Below are 20,346 nucleotides of genomic sequence, written 5' to 3' on the forward strand. Positions count from 1 at the left end.
AGCAAAAATAATATCCAAAGATATATGAACTTGGGTTACAAATAAGTACTAAGTCATACATTTGAATGTGATCCACACTGTTCTTTTCCCAGTGCCCACACAATCTGTCCTGGGGAAGCTACTGGAGAAAACGAAAGAGGAAAACTAAAGCTGAGTCCTGCATTCAAGGCATTTGAAACACAAACATGCTCAATTCTGAGGACCAGACAATCGCTACTATAACAGTTGTGTATCCAGCATGTATCCAGACCTAGGAAGCAACCAGCACTAACGTCAGAGAAGTTTCACACAGAGACACAGCTTGCTTAGCTAAGATGAATGTTCAAAGCCAAGCAGGGGAATTTCTGTAAACTTTTGTGTCCCCCACCATCAGCCACCCTCTGATTTTTCTACTTCCCACCAATCCCTCTTTACTGCTACTTTTTACCAGAAAACACTTTACATGAAGGCCACACCATCTGTGATAAGGGTTCAAAGTCTAGCATATAATGTCTACCCATATGTGCTAGAATGTTCCCTCCCAAAAAAAAAAAAATGGTTTTTTTTAACCGATTCTGGATATTTCATACAGACAGAAGCATGCAAGATATGTCCTTTTGTGTCTGGCTTCTTTCATGTAGTGTGACGTTTTCAAGGTTCATGCATGTTGTAGCATGTATCAGTACTTCATCCCTTATTATGGCTGAATAATATTCCAGTGTATGGATATACCAAAATTTCTTTGTTCATTCACCTGTTGATGGAAACTTGCGTCATTTCCACATTTGGGGTATTATGATTAGTGCTGCTACCCATAAAGACACAAAGCAAATTGATGGTTACGTAGGCTGGGGGATCAGATGAATGACAAGTGACTGCTTAATGAATATGGGTTTCTTTTGAGGTGATGAAAATGGTTTGGAACTAGATACATGTGTTGGTTACCTTACCTTGTGAATGTACTAAATAAACTGTACATCTTTTAATGGTTAATTTTATGTTATGTGAATTTCACCTCAATTAATTTTTTTTAATTGCAAGGCAAAGCTTCCATTGCCACCTGCCTAAACTAGCGTTCTAAGTGTGGGCTAAACTACAAATAGGAAATGTTAGATATTTTAAAATAGATTGCCTATGACATGTAGGCTATCCTTCATAGCCAAGATCAGAGACTGCTTACTCCGTTAAACTTCTTGGGGAAATATAATTAAAAACAAAATCTTCTCATCCAGAAAACCTCTCCACAAAAGTATTAGAGAAAGAAAACATTTTGCTATTGAATAAGCATTAAACCAGAATGTGATGAACATCAAATTCAATCCACTGAGACCACAGACAGAAGGAAATCCTACCCTTTTATAGCCAAGCAGGTAAAACCCATTACATCCCTGTTCTCAAGACAAATGATAACCAGTCCTCAAGTAAGAGGGCTTGACATCATCATTTGTCACATAGTTCATCTGGTAATTGGGGCAACTTTACCTGGTGATTGGGGCTACCATCTGTGTTCACTAATGGCTTCATATAAAAGAAAAGTACACTTCTTGTAACAGGAGGTAGTTCTGCAGAGAGCCTCCTACCTTCCCACAAGAACTGGGAGACAGGGGTGCTATATTCCTTGGATGTTCACATTCCAAAATACGTTCCAGGTCCTTGAGAAAGAGATTCCTGGGTCATAAACCTGGCCAAAGGCTTGTTTAGGTTTGAAAAGGATTCACTTACATTTCAAAGAGACAGAGAAAGAATTTACAAGGTTTCTAAAGTAATTGCTCTAAGAAAAGAGAGGCGGGGGGGGGGGGTCTCTTCCCTTATTTTCGGTAAAGAGAATTAAGCCTCTTATTTTTCATTTGTATTTGCCCTTATAAGCCTTCTCTGATCTCCTCAGCAGAAAGTAATTACTCCCTCCTCAGAGGTGCCTTTCTGTGGTACTTCCCACTTTCTATCTTGAATTGAAGCAGTTTCAACAGGATCAGTATCTGTTTCCTTTCTGCACCCCTCCTGGTGCCCAGCACACTGCCCAGAGCTAACACTCAGAAAAGGCCCTGGACGACAGGAGAGAGCCTTGTGGCGATGGAAATGTCCTGTATCTTGACTGCATCAGTGTCGATATCCTGGTTGTCATTTTGTCCCTTTGTTCATAAGATGTTACTATTGGAGGTGCTCAGTAAAGGGCATGTGGGATTTCTCTGTCCTCTTCCTTACAGCTGAATCTACAATTACCTCAAAAGTTTCACTTAAAATTTTAAATGTCCTTGAATGAATGAACACATGTGAATTATGAACTGTCAAGTAATAGTTACAGAGTACTATCAAGAGAAATACAGACCAGGCTGAACAGAAGAAAACTCACAGCTGCATTCAGGGGAAGAGTTGAGCAGAATTAAGCGATGCCTTTAGGAAACTATGGGGACTATCAACCAGGATGCTAAAAACTGCTGTGCAGGGCAGGAAGCTATGAGAATGGACTAGGTAAAAAAAAAAAAAAAAAAATTAACAAAATTAAAATGTTTAGCAACATGGGTGGACCTAGAGATTATCATACTAAGTGAAGCGAGTCAGAGAGAAAACGACAAATACCATATGCTAGCACTTATATGTGGAATCTAAAATATGACATAAATGAACCTAGCTACAAAACAGAAACAGACTCACAGACATAGAGAACAGACATGTGGTTGCCAGGGTGGTGAGGTGGGGGAGGGATGGATTGGAAGTTTGGGATTAGCAGAGGCAAACTCTTATATACAGAATGGATAAACAACAAGGTCCTACTGTATAGCACAGGGAACTATTCAATATTCTGTGATAAATCATAATGGAAAAGAATATGAAAAAGAATGTATATATATGTATAACTGAATCAGTTTGCTGTACAGCAAAAATTAACACAACACTGTAAATCAACTATATTTCAATAAAATAAACTTTTAAAAATGTTTAAAGAGAGACAAAAAGAAGACAAAAAGATAAAATCCAAGAAAGAATGAATGCAAGTAAAAGGGATTAAATTGTCTAGAATAAACTAAGATAAGCGGAAATTAACTAAGACTAGACTCTCCAGGACACTTACTAGAAGACAGCAGGGCCAATGTCATCAGGTAGAGGAAGGAGGTTTAGAAAAATCAGTATTTCAATGGCAGGAAGGGAAGCTAAGGGAACACCTGTCAAATTGGTGAAGAAGATGTACTTGGGACCCAACCAAGATCTCTCTTTCAGGGACCAGAAAAGAAAGGCCAATATTGTGGCTCAAGTGGGACCAGTGGATGGGTGCACAGTTTTAGCCTAAGAACTACAACTTCAAAGGTTGGGACCTCCAGATGAAAAAGGGGTAGAGAAAAGAAAATTGAACTATTCCTGGATAGTTTTGTTTAGCGCTTATGGTCTGCAATGATAACAATATAACATGCATTGTATTTGTAATACACTGAAACTGTTTATAATTGATATCCTAAACCGGCCTCACTCTCTAGGAATGGTCATTTTTGGAGCATGAAACATCCACGTGTTGGGCTGCAATGAACAAGGTAGGAAGGGGAGTGCTGTGGAAAATGCCAGAGAAAATAGGACCCAAAAGCCAAATCTTTGGTTAGAGAAGTAGCCCTGGGTTTTACTCTTGAGTTTCAACAGCAAACAATGAATTCAGTATCTGCCAAGAACACACTGGTGTGTGTACCATGCCTTGATTAATCACCCGACACGAAATGCATGTGCAGAACATATGGAAATGCATGTCAGCTTCGCTCACGCACCTTGAAACATGCTGGAAAATGCTGACAAACACATTCCAACACAGATCTGTCTAATTATATTCTTAATTGATACATGAAACACAAGATTAAACCAGATCGTGTGCAGGCATGTTCCCGTGAGAAATATCAGCAATATAACAAAAAGAGGACAAACTAGCAAAGTAAAGTCACTTACAACAATTTTTTTAAAGTACAAAAAAATACATCTTTATTTGCTGATGAATTATGCATCTATAATCCTATTAAATGGCGTGACTGATTTAAAAAGAAATTCACAATATTTAAGCTGCTAAAGAAATTACACTTAATAAGCAAAATAATACCCGGGCTCTATGAGATTATCCCCTAAATTAAAAGATCAGTTAGACTGATATGTCTGTCTAAAGAAAAGAGATTTGTATTTACAAATGCCTGGAGGAGAAATCCACTTGATAGAAACTTGTGTCACCATCAGTTCTATCTGGTACACTTTTATTTTTTTGGGGGGGGGGCTACGTTGGATCCTCGTTGCTGCGAGAGGGCTTTCTCTAGTTGCGGCGAGCGGGGGCTACTCTTCGTTGCAGAGCGCCGGCTTCTCTGCGGGGACATCTCTTGTTGCGGAGCACAAGCTCTAGGCGCGCAGGCTTCAGTAGTTGTGTCTCGTGGGTTGCTCCGCTGCATGTAGGATCTTCCCATACCAGGGCTCTAACCTGTGTCGCCTGCATTGGCAGGAGGATTCTTAACCACTGCGCCACCGGAGAAGTCCCTCTGGTACACTTCTTAGAATAAAACCTGATCACAACATTTATGTGTAAGACAGGCAAAACACTAAATGGATTAAGATTCGGGACCCTCGTATACAAGAAAATTAGGTACTTGAATGGGTGCCCAAGTACATACAGGGACTTCCCCACTAGCCCCATGGTTACTGAGCACTTTAAACATGGCTCATCCAAATTGAGATGGGCATAAAAATACACACTGGATTTCAAAGACAGTACCAAAAATAAAGGATGTAAAATATCTCATTAATAATTTATATTGGGGCTTCCCAGGTGGCGCAGTGGTTGAGCGTCCGCCTGCCGATGCAGGGGACACGGGTTCGTGCCCCGGTCTGGTAAGGTCCCACATGCCGCGGAGCGGCTGGGCCCGTGAGCCATGTCCGCTGAGCCTGCGCGTCCGGAGCCTGTGCTCCGCAACGGGAGAGGCCACAACAGTGAGAGGCCCGCGTACCGCAAAAATAAATAAATAAATTAATAATAATAATAATAATAATAATTTATATTGAGGGAATTCCCTAGCAGTCCAGTGGTTAGGACTCAGCACTTTCACTGTTGGGGCCCGGGTTCAATCCCCGGTGGGGTAACTAAGATCCTGCAAGCAGTGCGGCGTGGCCAAAAAAAAGCACAAATTTATATTTATGACATGATATATCTCAGATATATAAAATATAATATTAAAATTCATTTCACTTGTTTCTACCTTTTGATATGACAACTAGAAAGTTTAAATTACATACGTGGTTTGCATTTGTGGCTTGCATTCTATTTCTATCGAAAGCACTGCTATAGGGTAGAAATACCCGAGAGGCTCGTTTCAGATGCAGATTGCCAGGCCTGTCCTCCGGGGAATCTAGTTCAGCTCTCTGTATTTTAGGCAGAGAACAGCAGGAGCCAGATAAAGCAACAAGAGTTTAATTCTTTCCTGATTCTCCTCCCACTATCAATGCCTGATTCTCTTCCTATTTCTCAGTTGCAATTACCAAAAAAAGAGAATCAGTTTGTCCTAAATAATCATAAGTGATGCTCTTCAGTCAGAGCTTTTGGGTCAGGCTACCTCATAGGTCTCTGACCTACAGGTTGTTTATCCTTAGGTCAAGTGTCCAGCCCAGGCCAATCCACTGTGACCAGTGGGGAGGGTGGAGGAGGCATGGGTCAAATGAAACAGAGTACAAGAATGACCTGGAAACTCGCCTCTCAGCAGGGGCTCTGGTCTGCCAGCTTTCTTTGGAGGCGACTGTGGGAATGCCCAGCATAGATTGGACGGCCAGTAGTGAGTTAATTCAGAAATTAAAAGAGCATGGTGCACATTCAAAGGCCCTGTGAGCACTAGAGCCAAAGATTGATTATTTCCTGAACTACACTCCAGATACACTTTCAGCCAAGCCACTCTACAAATAACAACAGTGATAGATCTAATCTCAAAAATATTTTGAGTCATATCTAACAACCAGCTTGCCAGGCTAAACAAGGAATTTAGGTGGGGAGAGACATAATGCAGGGGCAGATGGGACAATATTTGGAATACAGCCAAGGAGTCAAAGTCCCAGTCCCAAGGATGCCATAACATCACCATACGTCCTTGGGAAAGATGCCCTAACCCCTCCTGCCTCAGGCTTGTCATCTTTACACGTTACAAAATGACAGGGATTGTGACTACTGAATGGAATGACAGTCGTAAACGTGCTTTTTAAAGTTAGAAGAGCTGCACAAATGTTATATTTACAAGTAGGAGCTATCATTAACTCTGTTTACTCATGAAGGAGTAACCCCACAACACATCTTACCTCAATGAACACATCCTGCTCAGGGACCATCTGATCGTATTTCTTCAACCTTATTAAAACGTTGGAAATGTTAACGGTCAGCTCTCATACTCTCTTAGCGCTTACTTCCAGCCATAGCTTCATCTGTAATGTACCTTCAGGAATTCACCACAATATATCAAAGCCTGCGGTCAGACCAGCAGCCCACCACGAGCCACGCGGCATGTATTTAAGAGAAATACTGTCAGTCAGTCCTGCGGCTGATGACAACTGTCAGCTGAATCTGATGGTAGCTTTTTCCAATAACTGTCAGACTATTCAAGGTTTACAACATATTCTAATGCCCTCCCACAGCATTTCTGTGTAAATTATCCAAATGGTGAGGAAAGCCATAAAAGGAAAGCTTAGTTACCATGTTTTGAGCCCAGATTTATTTCCACGCAATATCTTGGGAAAACAAAATACAATTTTCTTTATGTTATGCCCCATTTCCTTTCCACAAGCTAAATTAACTCCCCCCCCAAACGTGCTCAGTTTTAGAGAACCAATTCAAGAATACTGAGACTGTTTTCATTTTTCTGTTACTTTACAGAGAGCCTGACACTTCTACTAGATCAACAACAATAGGAGAAAAGCGTTTATCAAATATTTGCATAATTGATTAGAAACCCGGGCTATCCGTGGCTTCCGGAAAAAAAAGGAGCTCTGTGTCTTTAAGGCTCCATGGAGCTGTCTCTGCGCGCGATGCAGACAGTGCAGGTTCTGCGGCAGAGACTCATCCTATCGATAAGGTTCTGATAGCCAAGGTGGAGGATGGGAAAAGAATGGAGCTGTCCCAGCTACTCAATGAGATCAGGGCAAACTATGAAAAGCTCCTCACCAGAAATCAGATAGAGACCGTGCTCTCAACAAGGATCCAGGTAATGATTTCATACAGACAGGCATCTTCCAGGATAAGGAGACAATCCATGTCTATCCAATTCCTGTCTCGGCCTCTCTGAGGTACAGTATTTCCTTTTCAATGCAGCATATACTGGGGAAGGAATTTAGGTTTTACTGCAAAGTGACTGGGACTACAGGGGGAAAGGCTGTGATTATTCCTGTTAAATAACCATTAAATGAATGTTGATTGATACATTTGATTTTTATATAAATCATGAGGTTACTATCATTAACAAAACACGGAATCAACATACAATAAAATGGTGCACTCTAATCTCTTTTAGACATCCTACAGGAAGGAACATTTCAGATACCCTTCGAAGCTATTATGGAGTTATTTATAGAGATAATATAAATAACATCTTTAAAATGACAAGCTTTATAGTAAGATTTATTAGCTTCCACACTTGGCAAGAAACCTAAGTAAAATATTTCTAAAAGGTTTCTATCATTTTTTAATGAGTTCAATTTTATACCAGATTGTTATAAATAGAAATCATCTGAGTATGTGAACATGGCATTCAGAAACAATGATATAAATTGGGACAATCAAAATTGCCAAATCGAAAATGACTTTCTACTTCAATTACAGGTTTTTGCTTTTGTACTAAAAGATGAGAAATGTTTATTTCTAATACTAAGCATGCAATATTTAAGTATTTTTTTAAAAGAGAGTCAAGTTAAATAAGAGCTAAATCCTAATTTCATAGACTTACTTTGTTTTAAAGTGACAAGCACCTTTAGTAATAAATTAAGGTCTCATCTCTAAACAAATGAATAAACAACTCTTTTAGAAACAAAGATTCAGAAATTCAGGGTTTTTTTTTTTTTTTTTTTTTTTTTTGGTTTACCTATCATATCTGAGTACAAGTTCTATTCCAAGCACCCAAACACAGCAAAGAGTTTACTTAAGAACATACCCAAAAGGGAAAAAATATTGCTGGGAAATCATAGGACATTACTGCATGCAATTCATTTTTAGTGACAACATACATTTAACTTCTGGGTAACATTTTCGGTCTTCATAAAGAGTTATCAGCATCGTAGATGGAGCAAATTCACTGGGATATTTGATTTAAGTGTTGGAATAGTTCACTCACCTTTTACAAAGAGAAGAAAACAATTAACAGATGGCAATTTCTAAAAATTATAAGCCAAATAAACATTTTATTTTGCAATAATAGAAATACAAGTTATTTAGTTTACAAGTCGTTATGTTGAAATGAATAAAGTGAAAAAGCAAGACTACAGTAAGATTTGTTTCATCTTCTTAACATAAAACTACTTTAGGGGATGTTTTTTCAAAGAATTTAGAAAATCAACTGGAATAAATTCAAGGAAGCCTGATTACTTATTTATTACAAAATAAACATAAGCTAATTTAGTTATTTACTGCTGTATAACAAACCACTCCAGAACTTGGTGGATTAAAACAATTGTATTGTCTTCCACGATGCTGTGGCTTGACTGGGTTCAGTGGGGGTTATTCTTCTGCTGCACATGACATTGGCTAGGACTTCAGTCATCTTGGGGCAAAACTAGGTTGGGACATCCAAGGTGGCTCACTCCTGTGTCTGGCACCTTGGCAGGGCATTTCTGGAAGGCTGGCTCAGCTGAGACAACTGGGCCTGTTTCTCTCCATCTGGCCTCTCTACATGACCTCTGCAACAGGGTAACCAGATCTCTTACATGTTGGCCCAGAGCTCCCAAAATCATAGGAGTGGAAGTCATCAGGGCTTCCTAAGGCTTAGGCCTAGAACTGGCACTTCAGCTATATTCTACTGGCTAAAACAAGACACAGGTTATCCCAGATTCAGTGTGGAAGAGGACCAAACAAGGACATGAATTTGGGGAGGTGTGATTCATGGGGAGCCATCTTCGGAATCTAGCTACCACACAAGCCTAGCTGCCAGCTCCTCACTCAACATCCAAGAGACCAGCATTTTTATGCTCTTCTATTTCCAAAATTCTTGTCATCCTCTTTTGTAGTTGCTCTGATATGTGTTGCTGCTTGGCTTTGCCAACTTAACACTAAGAATAAGTGATACAACAAACCAAAAGAAATGAATGAATTTTGTTGTCTAATACCTCGCGCTAAACTTTATTGACTTTCATTTAATCCAATATTTCCTTTTAAAAAAAATCTATTGGGCTTCCCTGGTGGCGCAGTGGTTGAGAGTCCACCTGCCGATGCAGGGGATGCGGGTTCGTGCCCCGGTCCGGGAAGTGCAGTAGGAGCAATGTATGCAATTGATTTTTGCATTTTGAAGCAAAAATTAGTATTTTGAAGCAAAAATTAGAACTTCTTAATGTATTTATAAAAATGCATTTTAAAATGTAAAAAATTTAATTTGGTGGTACAATAGATTTTTATTTATTTATTTTCTGTACGCGGGCCTCTCACTGTTGTGGCCTCTCCCGTTGTGGAGCACAGGCTCCGGACAAGCAGGCTAAGTGGCCATGGCTCACGGGCCCAGCCGCTTTGCGGCATGTGGGATCTTCCCAGACCGGGGCAGGAACCCGAGTCCCCTGCATCGGCAGGCGGACTCTCAACCACTGCGCGCCCTAACATGCCTTCTAAGAAAGGTAAATCAACAATGGGTTCTCTTAATACAGAAGTCTATTATAGAATCTCTAATGGCTATGATAACTTAACTCTCTAAATGATTCATAATACACTTTCTAGCAGTATTGTAAATTATCCTGTAAATTATTGTAAAGTATCCTGTCCATATACCCAGTCCTAGAAATGATCGATTTAGGATATATAGCTGTTTATCTGCTTTTATGAAGCAGCCTACAAGAAAATATGGGAGGGTGGGCAGTAGCTAATTTTCTATCTTTCTTCCTTAATGATAACATAAACAATAGAAAGTTAAGAATCAGAGGTCTCAGGACTTCCCTGGCAGTCCAGTGGTTAAGACTTCGCCTTCCAATTCAGTGGGTGTGGGTTCAATCCCTGGTTGGGGAGCTAAGATCTCACATGCCTTGCGGCCAAAAAACCAAAACATAAAACAGAAGCAATATTAACAAATTCAATAAAGACTTAAAAAAAATGGTCCACATCAAAAAATTAAATAAAATAAAAAAGAATCAGAGGTCTCAAACTTAGGTCCTGCAAACTTACTTCTCATTAAATGTATTTTTCTACATTTCATAGACTGTCATGGTAGGAAAAGAATTTTGAGGTTCATTTTACATCCTAGAAAACTGAGGCTGAGAGTGCAATTGACTCGCTCATGAACTTAATTAATTAGTAACGGAGCACCAAGCAGAACACACATTGGTAATTTAAAAATTTAAAGAAAAAACTATTTGATTCCTGTACTATTTTTCTATAACTGCTTTTAAATGTCTCACTTTCAAGAGTGCTTTTGTTGTTGTTGTTGTTGTTATTGTTGTTGTTGGCTTTCTTCTAGTTGGAGGAAGATCTAAGCAAAAAAATGGACAAAGATGAAGAGGCTTTAAAGGCGGCTCAAGCAGAACTCAAGGAAGCCCGACGCCAGTGGCATCACCTGCAAGTGGAAATTGAATCTCTCCATGCTGTGGTGAGAATCATCTCAAAAGCAACTGGCCCATTGAATCCCCAGATGTTATCTGATTAAGAGAGGGAAAGGAATAATGTCCATTACTGGCCAGTGAGAAACTGAAAATCAGACCACTGAATTCCATCCATGGACCTAGTTCAACTACTGCCCTGCCTCCATCATGGCAATAACTATTATCAACTCACTCAAGGTTTATTCACACCTTTAAAAATGAAATAACCCTCGCTTATCACCCTGGGGTTCTCTAATTGTTAGAGTAGGGGAATAGAGTCTTTGTCATTATCCAAAGTCATAACAGTGGGGAGTCTTATCCATACCACTGAGAATTCTAATAGAAAAATATTTAAACACTTTCTGAAAATGCCTTTTATAAGCAGTCTGCTCTGGCTTTGATATTTAATATTCTATATTTTTCAATATTTAAGAAATCAAATAAATTAGGGTGATAATAGACTAATCACACTGCAGATTTTTTTTTGGCCATAAGAATTATCACAGGATTCCTTTGAAATAGTAAGCTCTCTAGCTGTAAATAGAAAATACAACTTTTTAAAATTTGGGTCATACCTAAAGCTGTAAGGAAACACCTCTTGCATAAGGGCTGTACAATTATTGCAACTTTTTAAGAAAGAAGAGAACTCAATAGAACAAAGACATTGCAAATCAGATTTCAGAAACACAGTTAGTTTCCCTGATTCACTGATGAAGGTCTGTACAAAACAGGAAAGGGGCCTTGAAAACTCCCTACACGCCAGTGAACAACATTACCAGATGCAGCTGCAAGACCTAGAGGCAGTGATTGAAGGACTAGAAAAAGAGCTACAGGAAGTAAGGCGCGGCATCGAAAAGCAGCTTCAAGAGCACGAGATGCTCCTCAACACGAAGATGAGGCTAGAACAAGAAATCGCAACTTATCGCCGCCTCCTGGAAAAGGAAGAAATCAGGTACCTAATTCCATACAGTGAATGACCAGAAATACAGAGCCATTTATGTCACTGAGATAGAGAAATTAAATCTAAAACCCATCATCACCAAGGCATGCTCACGGAGTTCCTACCACAAAACAGGATTAGTAGGCACTGCAAAAAATATGTGGGAGAACTATTTCCAGCCTCCCAAAATTATGAACAGACTAGCCAAAGTCAGGGACATTAGCTACAACAAAGAGCACAGCAAGCCTAGAACAAAATGTAAACAATTCTCTATCGCTACAAAAATGACCTTCCTTAACTTTCTCACTTTCCCGGCCATTCACCCCTTTTAGAATTAGTCAGTGCCTTCTATGGACCACCCACAAAGAAAGTTTGAAAAATTCACACATTACCACATTTCCCCTCCCACAAGGGCCCACTCCCAACACACATCAAACACCAAAATAATAATAATAATAACCATTATTATAACCATAATAATAATAATATTATTATTATAGTACAACCACGGAAAGCAATGTTGTTCTGAGTACATGATTTGAAAGATTTCCAGATATCCTGGTAACGAAAGGTATCAAAAGAGGAATTCTTATTAATTCACATAATTTCATAATCTGCAATCACTTATAAGGTCATATGGCTTTCAGCACAGCACAATGTGCAATTTTCCATGTTCCCATAAAAAGAAAACCTTTATTCCTGCTTACTTCAGAATTCTGAGTCCTCTATAAAACTGGATGAAACTACTTTCACCTATAATAAATCTCGACATTTACTAAATCTTTGAAAAACATAAATTGAATTAAAAATATGCCACTTACTAGCTAAGTGATGCTGGGAAAGTTACTGAATCTTTCTGTTCCTCAGTTTTCTCATCTATAAAATGGGAATAATATTGCCTACCTCAAAATTGCTGAGGATTAAATGAATTGTTTGTAAAGTGCTTAAAACAGTGCTATGTAAATATATATATAGCTATATACATGTAATTTATTCATTATGAAATAAAATGGTTGTAAATTTTATTTAATGCCTAATCATTCAAGATGTTGATAAAGTGGTCTTTAACATTCCTTTAATACAATTTTTAAAATTTTATCATGCTATATTTAAGATACACAGGTATCTTAAATTTATTTAAGATAAATATACAAAGTATCAAGAAAAATATAATGAACTCCCATGTTTAAGAAGTGAAACATTTACAATGTTATTGAAGTCCCCCCCAATCCCCACCCACAGCACCTAAACCACACCCCCACCAATCTCATTCTCTTCCCTCAGTCTAACCTGGCTCCTGGATCTGATGCTTATGTCTCATTAGTCTCATTATATATCCCTAAGCAAAATGTGAAATTGTTTTGCATGTTTTTTAACCTTGATAAAATTAGCTACAATGTATCTTTCTTTCCCCACTCAATGTTATACTTGGGAGATTGTTCCCTACAGATAGAGTATACCCTTAGTTCACTAATTTTCACTGCTAAGTAGTATTTCCTTTGTATGACTACACTACAATTTATCCATTCTCTTATTTGTGAGCATTTGTTTCAATTACATGCTAATACAATGTTGCTCCTATAATTCTTTCCAATTTCAGATATTATGGTTGCATCCAAGGTGGGAAAAAAGAACAAAAACCTACCACAAGTAGAGTTGGTTTTGTTTTACCTTCAGGTGAGTTTCTGATATAAGTTAACTAACTTAAAAAGTGAAGTGCCTGTTTATAGGGATTATAAATAAATACTCTAAAGTAGCAAAAACAAGCAATATTTGAATAAAGTTTGACATACAAATTGACTGTGAATAGTACTTCAACATTGTAATTTAATATTTCATAAATAATATTTTCACAGCCATTATAAATGAAATATCTTTTTCAACAAAAGTCCCACAGAAGTATGAGAACGAAAAAGTGGAAACAGTGACCAAACAAGCAATATTAAATGGAAATGTCGTGAAAGAAAGCACTGAAGCTCATGGCACTATTCAGTAAGTAAAAAATTTTGACTAACAGTGAACATATGCCAAAAAAATTAACTTCAATTGAGTAATCTCAGCAATCTTTGAACGTTTCCAAACATAATTTTATATATTGTGATTTTTAACCTGACATGAATAAATATACATAAACAAAAACTCAGGTGAAGTACTCTATTCTTAATGGACCATTTTTCCAAAAATATAACCAAAACATGAGAATTCCATAGAATCAGTTAGACATTTTATTAATATGATTTTTAAAGAATATAAATAATAAATGCCACAATGTAAATTATCAATTATAATTTAAAATGTAAATATAAATTACATTTCTCGATTTATTTTTCATATACAATACATATTACATGTTTTTTACTATAGCCATACTTCTTCATATAGAAAGATTTATTTTATCATTTCAGGACAGAGAAAGTGGATGAAGTTATTAAAGAATGGGAAGGTTCCTTCTTTAAAGATAACCCTCGATTAAGGAAAAAATCTGTTTCTCTTCGATTTGATCTTCATTTAGCAGCCACTGATGAAGGGTGTTTACAGACTAAGCAGGATAATCTACCAGATATAGAAGTCAGGCTTATCATGAGAAGATCATGCAGTATCCCCTCTATCAAACCTCCATCAGCAGCTAATTAATCCAAAGACAGTATTTGACTTGATGTGAAAATGACATTAGGTTGGACCAAGGTAGGCCTGCTGACCACCTTCTGTCCCAAAATGTAAGTTACTAAGTATGTATGTTATGACCAATGTATGACTCTTCAGAAAAAAAAAAGGGGGGGGGGACAAAGTGTCTCTGAATCTAATTATAGCTGTATTTTTTGGACAGAGGGAGTGTAAACTCAGAAATTTAGTACAGTTTCTATTTTATTTATTCTCCAAATAGTCTTCTTTTTCCCTTGAAATTTTTATCAGAGACTGTAAGCATTAAGATGGTTTAGTTAAGCCTTTGAAATTTCACTCAGTGTCTGAAAATTCTAAGGAAAATGGAATAGTCTGTTTAAATATGACTGTATTATGTTAAGAACCACACTGAGTTATTCATCATTATTCCGTGACTGGTTATATCTAAAAAGATTTTTCTACTTAAAAAAAGAAAGCAATTATAAATGAACCTTTAACGAGTACTATTCACTTAACCAAATGTTTCCCTTTTGAGATAATAATTTGCACAGGTAGAAAAATAAAAGTTATTTTCTGTAAGATGTTTTGAGCAAACTATAGAACACACCCCAGGGCTAATTTGATGATTAATCTTCATCTGAAAGTTTTTTGTAATCATTATCTGATTTCCAGAGAGTTAACTTTATTCTAAGAACTTTAAAGTTTGTGTCCTCCCCCACAAAAAAATCAGAAGTCCAGCTGCACAAAAAGAACATGAAAGCTAGTTACTCCAATTACTAGAACAGTTAATCCAACCTCTCACCATCCCAACTTTTCCATCTGTAAAGTTAAATGTGATTAATTTGAGTCTCTGATGCAAGCATTAAAGATACTCTATAAAGTATTATAAATATTTCTTGCAAACATTTATGTGAATTAAGATAACAGTATTGTTCAAACATTTATGTGAATTAAGATAACAGTATTGTTATCTAAGCTAAGAGTATTTGCAGGATTTATGTTTTTAAATTGTTCAAACTCTAATAAATATGGATAGAAAATATATTTGTGAATAAGTCAAGTACTGTTGCAAAGTTTTTTAAACAACCTAATTTGTTTAATACAGGTATATTTAAAGACCTTAAATAATAAATACCTGTTTTAAAACATTAGAAATTTATAGGCTATCAATTTTTTTCTAAGCAGAAAAAAACATTCAGTACAACTCACCATACTTTTTTCCCAGCTAAAGTATCATCTAAGGGCTACAGCTGTTAGCATATTAATACAGCCTTTACAACTCTCCCTCTCTCTCTCTCTCTTCTTTCTTTCAACCAAAAAAAAAAAAAAAAGTATATTTTAACCAGAAGAAAATTATGTTAAATAATCTTTAACATAATACAGGGAATCACATTTAAATTTTCTTTTGATTACATCATATTTCTTTTAGCCTGGCTTATTCTGTTTAGTGAAAGGGATGATTTTGTTTTGTCAAGGATACAACAGCATGTTAAGTGCTTATTCTTGCATAAGCATCTGACCTAAAATACATCCTACACATAAAAATGTTTTCATTCAATATTAGTTAAATGCTACTAACTTTATTAAAGCTTTGGAAATGCAATCGTATAAGCTATTGTACTAAAGTTACTGTACTAAGTAACAGTATCGTAAATAAAGAAATATATCTAGTGTAATCTATACGCAGTGTCGAAAACTTAGTACTGGGCATCATGAATGTAACTGCTTGTTATAGTAATTCCACTATGCAGCTATTGTGTGTATTACATGTACATTTTAAAATACAGTACTTGAATTTATAACAGAGTTTTATTTGCTTTGGGGCATTTTAAATTGGGATATGAATTTACCAAAGTAAATGATACCACTACAATAAAAAAAAAAGTTGAAACATGAACTACAAACCTGCATTGTATTTGAGTTTGATACATTGTTTTGAGTTCAATTGTTCCAATATTGTTAGCTCAATTGGGGGATGAAGAAAACTGTAACCAAGGTGCACAAAAGCACAATTTTTATACTTTTTTTAACAACAGAAAAATTAAGAAGAGTATATTCTAATAAATGGTATATTCTAATTAAAAAATAAAAATAATCCCATGATCCTGGGAAAAGTATAACAGGAGCCACTATTTGCAGAGTGCTCGCTATACTCCTGGCCCTGTACTCAGCATCTTCGTACACAATCTCTAATTCTTACAACAATCCCACAGATGAATATTATCCTCACTTGATGGATGAATAGAAATGAATATTCTTCAATCTCTCTGAAATGGTTCAAATGCACCCTTCCATAACAAAATACAAAAGTAAATAATAATTCCAGTTACCAACAATTGCAGGATATCAGCCCTGGGACTGTCAGTAATGACCCATGTAACCAGGAAGGAATCACTTAAATTCCCTAGGCCTCAATTTTCACACCTGAAAATAAGAGAAAGATGGTGGTTGATCAGAACTCCTACGCTGCCTACCTCACAGAAATGTTTGAAATGATATACATGTGAAAATATCTGGCAAAGCACTACTCAAATATACAGTACTATTTGGATGAAAATGGTCACTGGGAGAGAAGAATTTGTGAGGACAATCATAGCTGACGATGAGTAAGTAATAGTTCAAACACAACAGGTAAAGAGAATTTTTTAAATTCTTCAGTTACTGCCAGAAGAGTTATTCTTTCCCAGTGAGTTATCCAATTTGACCTGTTCTACCATGATAGTTTAAAGTACAAAATGTTCTCCAAAGTAAAAAAAAAAAAGTTTAAAATAATTTGAAAGTTTCCAATGGAATCATGTTATGGTACATGGGCCAAAAAATAAACTTCAGTTAAATAATATGTATACACACATTACTCAAATTAGCAACACATGAAATGAAAGGAAAGTCTGTGCACAGGGTAGAATTTAGTTCTACGTTTATAAGTTATGGCCATCATGTACACATAGATTGCCAACATTCATGGGCATACTACAAAGAAACATTTTGAAATAAGGTATATGTGCAAACCAGTACAAGCCTTTTCCAGTTTCCCTCACCCATTTAGACCCTAGACCAGGATTGGCAAACTTTGTCAAAGCCCACATAGCAATTATTTCAGGTTTTTCGCGCCATAGAATCCCTGTAGCAACTATACAACTCTGCCCTTATAGCTGAAAGCAGCTGCTACATAAATAATATGTAAAGAAGTGAGCATGGCTGCGTCCTAATAAAACTACAAAAACAGAAGGCAGCCCAGTCCTGGCCTGCACCTGCAGTTTGCTGTCACCTGCCCTGGACCCTCAAATAAGGCCTGTGGATGACAGACCATACCCCAGGTTCTCCAGGACCATTCTGTTTTCAAACACTTTCATCCTTTTCCACACCATGTGTCAAAGTTCATGTCCCAAATCCCCAGGTATTTTGAAGGTAATGCAGAAGGCTGTAAAAGCAAACCATACTTTGTCGAAGTCTACGAAACCTCGTGAATCACTCAGACCTGGAAATCTTCCGGGCTTCAATATTTCACGACAGTTTCTAGTGATAGCAACTGAATAGTCATAACTTCTGCCTTCACAGAAACAGCCGAGAAAACCAGCTTATTTCACCATCTTTCCTAGAGCCAGAATTTTTTTTTAGTATCCAGACTTTATAAGCTATTTGGCTCACACAGAGTTCTGTTCTCCCTTTCCCTACTTTAAGGGGGAAAAAAATCCATTGAAAAAAGCTTCATTAGAACAAACTACAGACAAATTGCACGGTTCAGTGTTTGGTTCAAAATCTTTTTTGAGTCACAGAACTCTTTGGAAATCTGTTAAACTCCAAACCCTCTATCTGGGGGTTAAAAAAAAAAAAAGCATCTAAAAATTGTGTACAATTTTAAAGCGTTATATAGGAATAAACCTCCTAGAAGCAATTCGCACAGACTACTAGGTGTCCAAGGACTATGGGTTTTTCCTTGTTCTCTCCCATTTTCTCCTCTTTCTTCCTTCCCACTCATGGTTCTCATTCTACCCCTAATTGTCTCCCTCCCAGCTTCTTCCCACACTACTATAGAAAGAAATCAAAGAGACCTGGGCTTCACTCCCAGCTTAATCACTTACTAGTTTTGACTTCCCTGCTTGGAGCGGGGGAAGAAGTATCTCAAGGAAATATGAGCAGTGTCAGAGAGGAAAGCAGGCCAAGTTCCTGAATCTTGCTGCCAGAAAGAAAACTAAACTACTTGGTCCTAAGACTATCACTGTGGTCTACCATAAGGCGCCTGCAAGGGCTCCCAATGACTTCACAGTTACATGTAGCTGAACAGTCATGTTAATGATGCATACCACGTTTTCCAGGAATAATCACCATTCCAAAAGTCTGTCCTGCAGTTCCCATAAATATCCCTGTCCATGCAAGATCATATGTGCTGATGGTTGCTTGGGGAAAAATCAACAGCAACTCAGAGTAAGTTGAATCCACTCTTCGGTCTTAATCTCTAGGGCTTTCTCTCTTTTATCTTCCCTATATTCCTCCTTTCTTAATTCTGCAAATCTTTGGAGCACAGAAAGAGCCAAAGGGAAGAAAATGAGATAGCCATTCATTTATTCACTCCACAAATAAGAGCACCTGAATGGGCACTGCTCCAGATGTCGAAAGCCCCCCCGCTCAAGGAGCTTTCATCCTGATGGGAAGAAAAAGACAACAAAATAAGCACATAACAAATAGAGGATGTTAGGTGGTGATAAATACTGTAGAAAAAAACAAAGCACAAACCATGAATGGAGGTTGGGGAATGCGATGCACTTTTAAATAGGTCAGGAAAAACCTACTGAGAAGGTGCCAACATCTGAGTAAAGACCAGGAGGTGAGAAAGTGTATCAATGTCACAACTCCTCCGAGATCCCCTCCTTTCCTTTTCCACCATTTTTGTGCCACTCTGTTCGCACTACAGTGTGCTTTGTTCCTAACACCCGGCACCTGCAGCTTTTCTGCAGAAGACTGCCTAGAGATGACACAACCCAGCACCTGCCCCAGCACCGCACTTGCCCAGACCCCCACCATGAAAGCCAGAGAAAGTAGGTTCTGGGTTTCCCTGCTGAGGCATTTGTGTATCTTACATTAATCTGTATCTCTGATGCATATATATACATGCCTTTTTTTTTTTTTTTGCTCCTCTACGTGGCTTGCAGGATCTTAGTTCCCCGACCAGGGATGAACCCGGGCCCCCTGCAGTGGAAGCACAGAGTCCTAACCACTGGACCGCCAGGGAATTCCCTGATGCCTATATATTTTTAAAAAGCAATTTCGTATACATTATCTCAAGCACCACTCAGGCCCCCCATTATGCTTTGATGACCTCCTTTTTAGTCTTTCCCTTTAACATGCTCTTCAACTTCACTAATCTCTAATCATGAGTATAAAAATATTGGAGGTGTAAGAACTGGACAGTGGGTTCAGCTGGACAGCTTTGCTGACTTCTAGAGATGCCCTAGCCCCTGCTGGCACACCCAGGATGATGGCTAATGGCAGCCGGAGAATTCAATCAGTCACCCTAAATGTCAACACTGTTTTCATCAAGTAACTTCAGATCCTTCTCGCTCCACAGTGTCCCACATCGGTCAGGTTTTTATATATCCAAGGAAAAGCTACTATCTAGTAAACGAACGTAGTCTTGATTCAGTGGAAAGAGCCCTGGACTAGACCAGAACCTGCCTCAATACACATTTATTGAGCATCTAACAACGGGTCAAGCCCTTACTGGGCACGGGCGATACGAAGATGACCAATGCAGATGACTGAACCTTTGCTTTAGTGGCTCTCATATTGCATTGAAAATGACAAACAGTCCGATATCAGGTAAAGACGATAATAAAGTTATCAAAGAATCTTGGGAGTTCAGAGGAAGGATTAAGGGGGGGGAGGGGAAAGTTCCAGGTGGGCATCACAAACAATTTGAGCTGGATCCGGAAGGACAGATGAGTTTAAGCTGAAAAGTGAAGGACAGTCGTTCCCGGTGGAGAGAACCGAGTGAGCCAAGGCGCGCCGGGACAGAGACCCTTGCCCGACGTTGCAAGAGCACACAACCTGGG

The 20,346-nt window shown here is 38.0% G+C and overlaps 1 protein-coding gene and 1 long non-coding RNA gene across 2 annotated transcripts; one reads left to right on the plus strand and one right to left on the minus strand.

The window, feature by feature from the left end:
• Window positions 1-1,766: 1,766 nt before the first annotated feature.
• Window positions 1,767-10,647, minus strand: LOC117197754 (uncharacterized). Its single transcript, XR_004478607.2, has 4 exons — window positions 10,555-10,647; window positions 8,188-8,294; window positions 7,133-7,285; window positions 1,767-6,407 (listed from the first exon to the last, which is right to left on the minus strand). It is a non-coding gene; the product is annotated as an uncharacterized LOC117197754 (long non-coding RNA).
• KRT222 (keratin 222) lies at window positions 7,070-16,180 on the plus strand. The gene is made up of 6 exons (XM_004282775.3): window positions 7,070-7,172; window positions 10,614-10,742; window positions 11,466-11,686; window positions 13,275-13,351; window positions 13,531-13,666; window positions 14,080-16,180. Exons 1-6 carry the CDS (start codon window positions 7,077-7,079, stop codon window positions 14,306-14,308), a joined length of 888 nt encoding a protein of 295 aa, XP_004282823.1. The 5' UTR covers window positions 7,070-7,076; the 3' UTR covers window positions 14,309-16,180.
• Window positions 16,181-20,346: the final 4,166 nt, after the last annotated feature.

This window comes from Orcinus orca, chromosome 19, assembly GCF_937001465.1.
Source record: "Orcinus orca chromosome 19, mOrcOrc1.1, whole genome shotgun sequence".
Lineage (NCBI taxonomy): Eukaryota > Metazoa > Chordata > Mammalia > Artiodactyla > Delphinidae > Orcinus > Orcinus orca.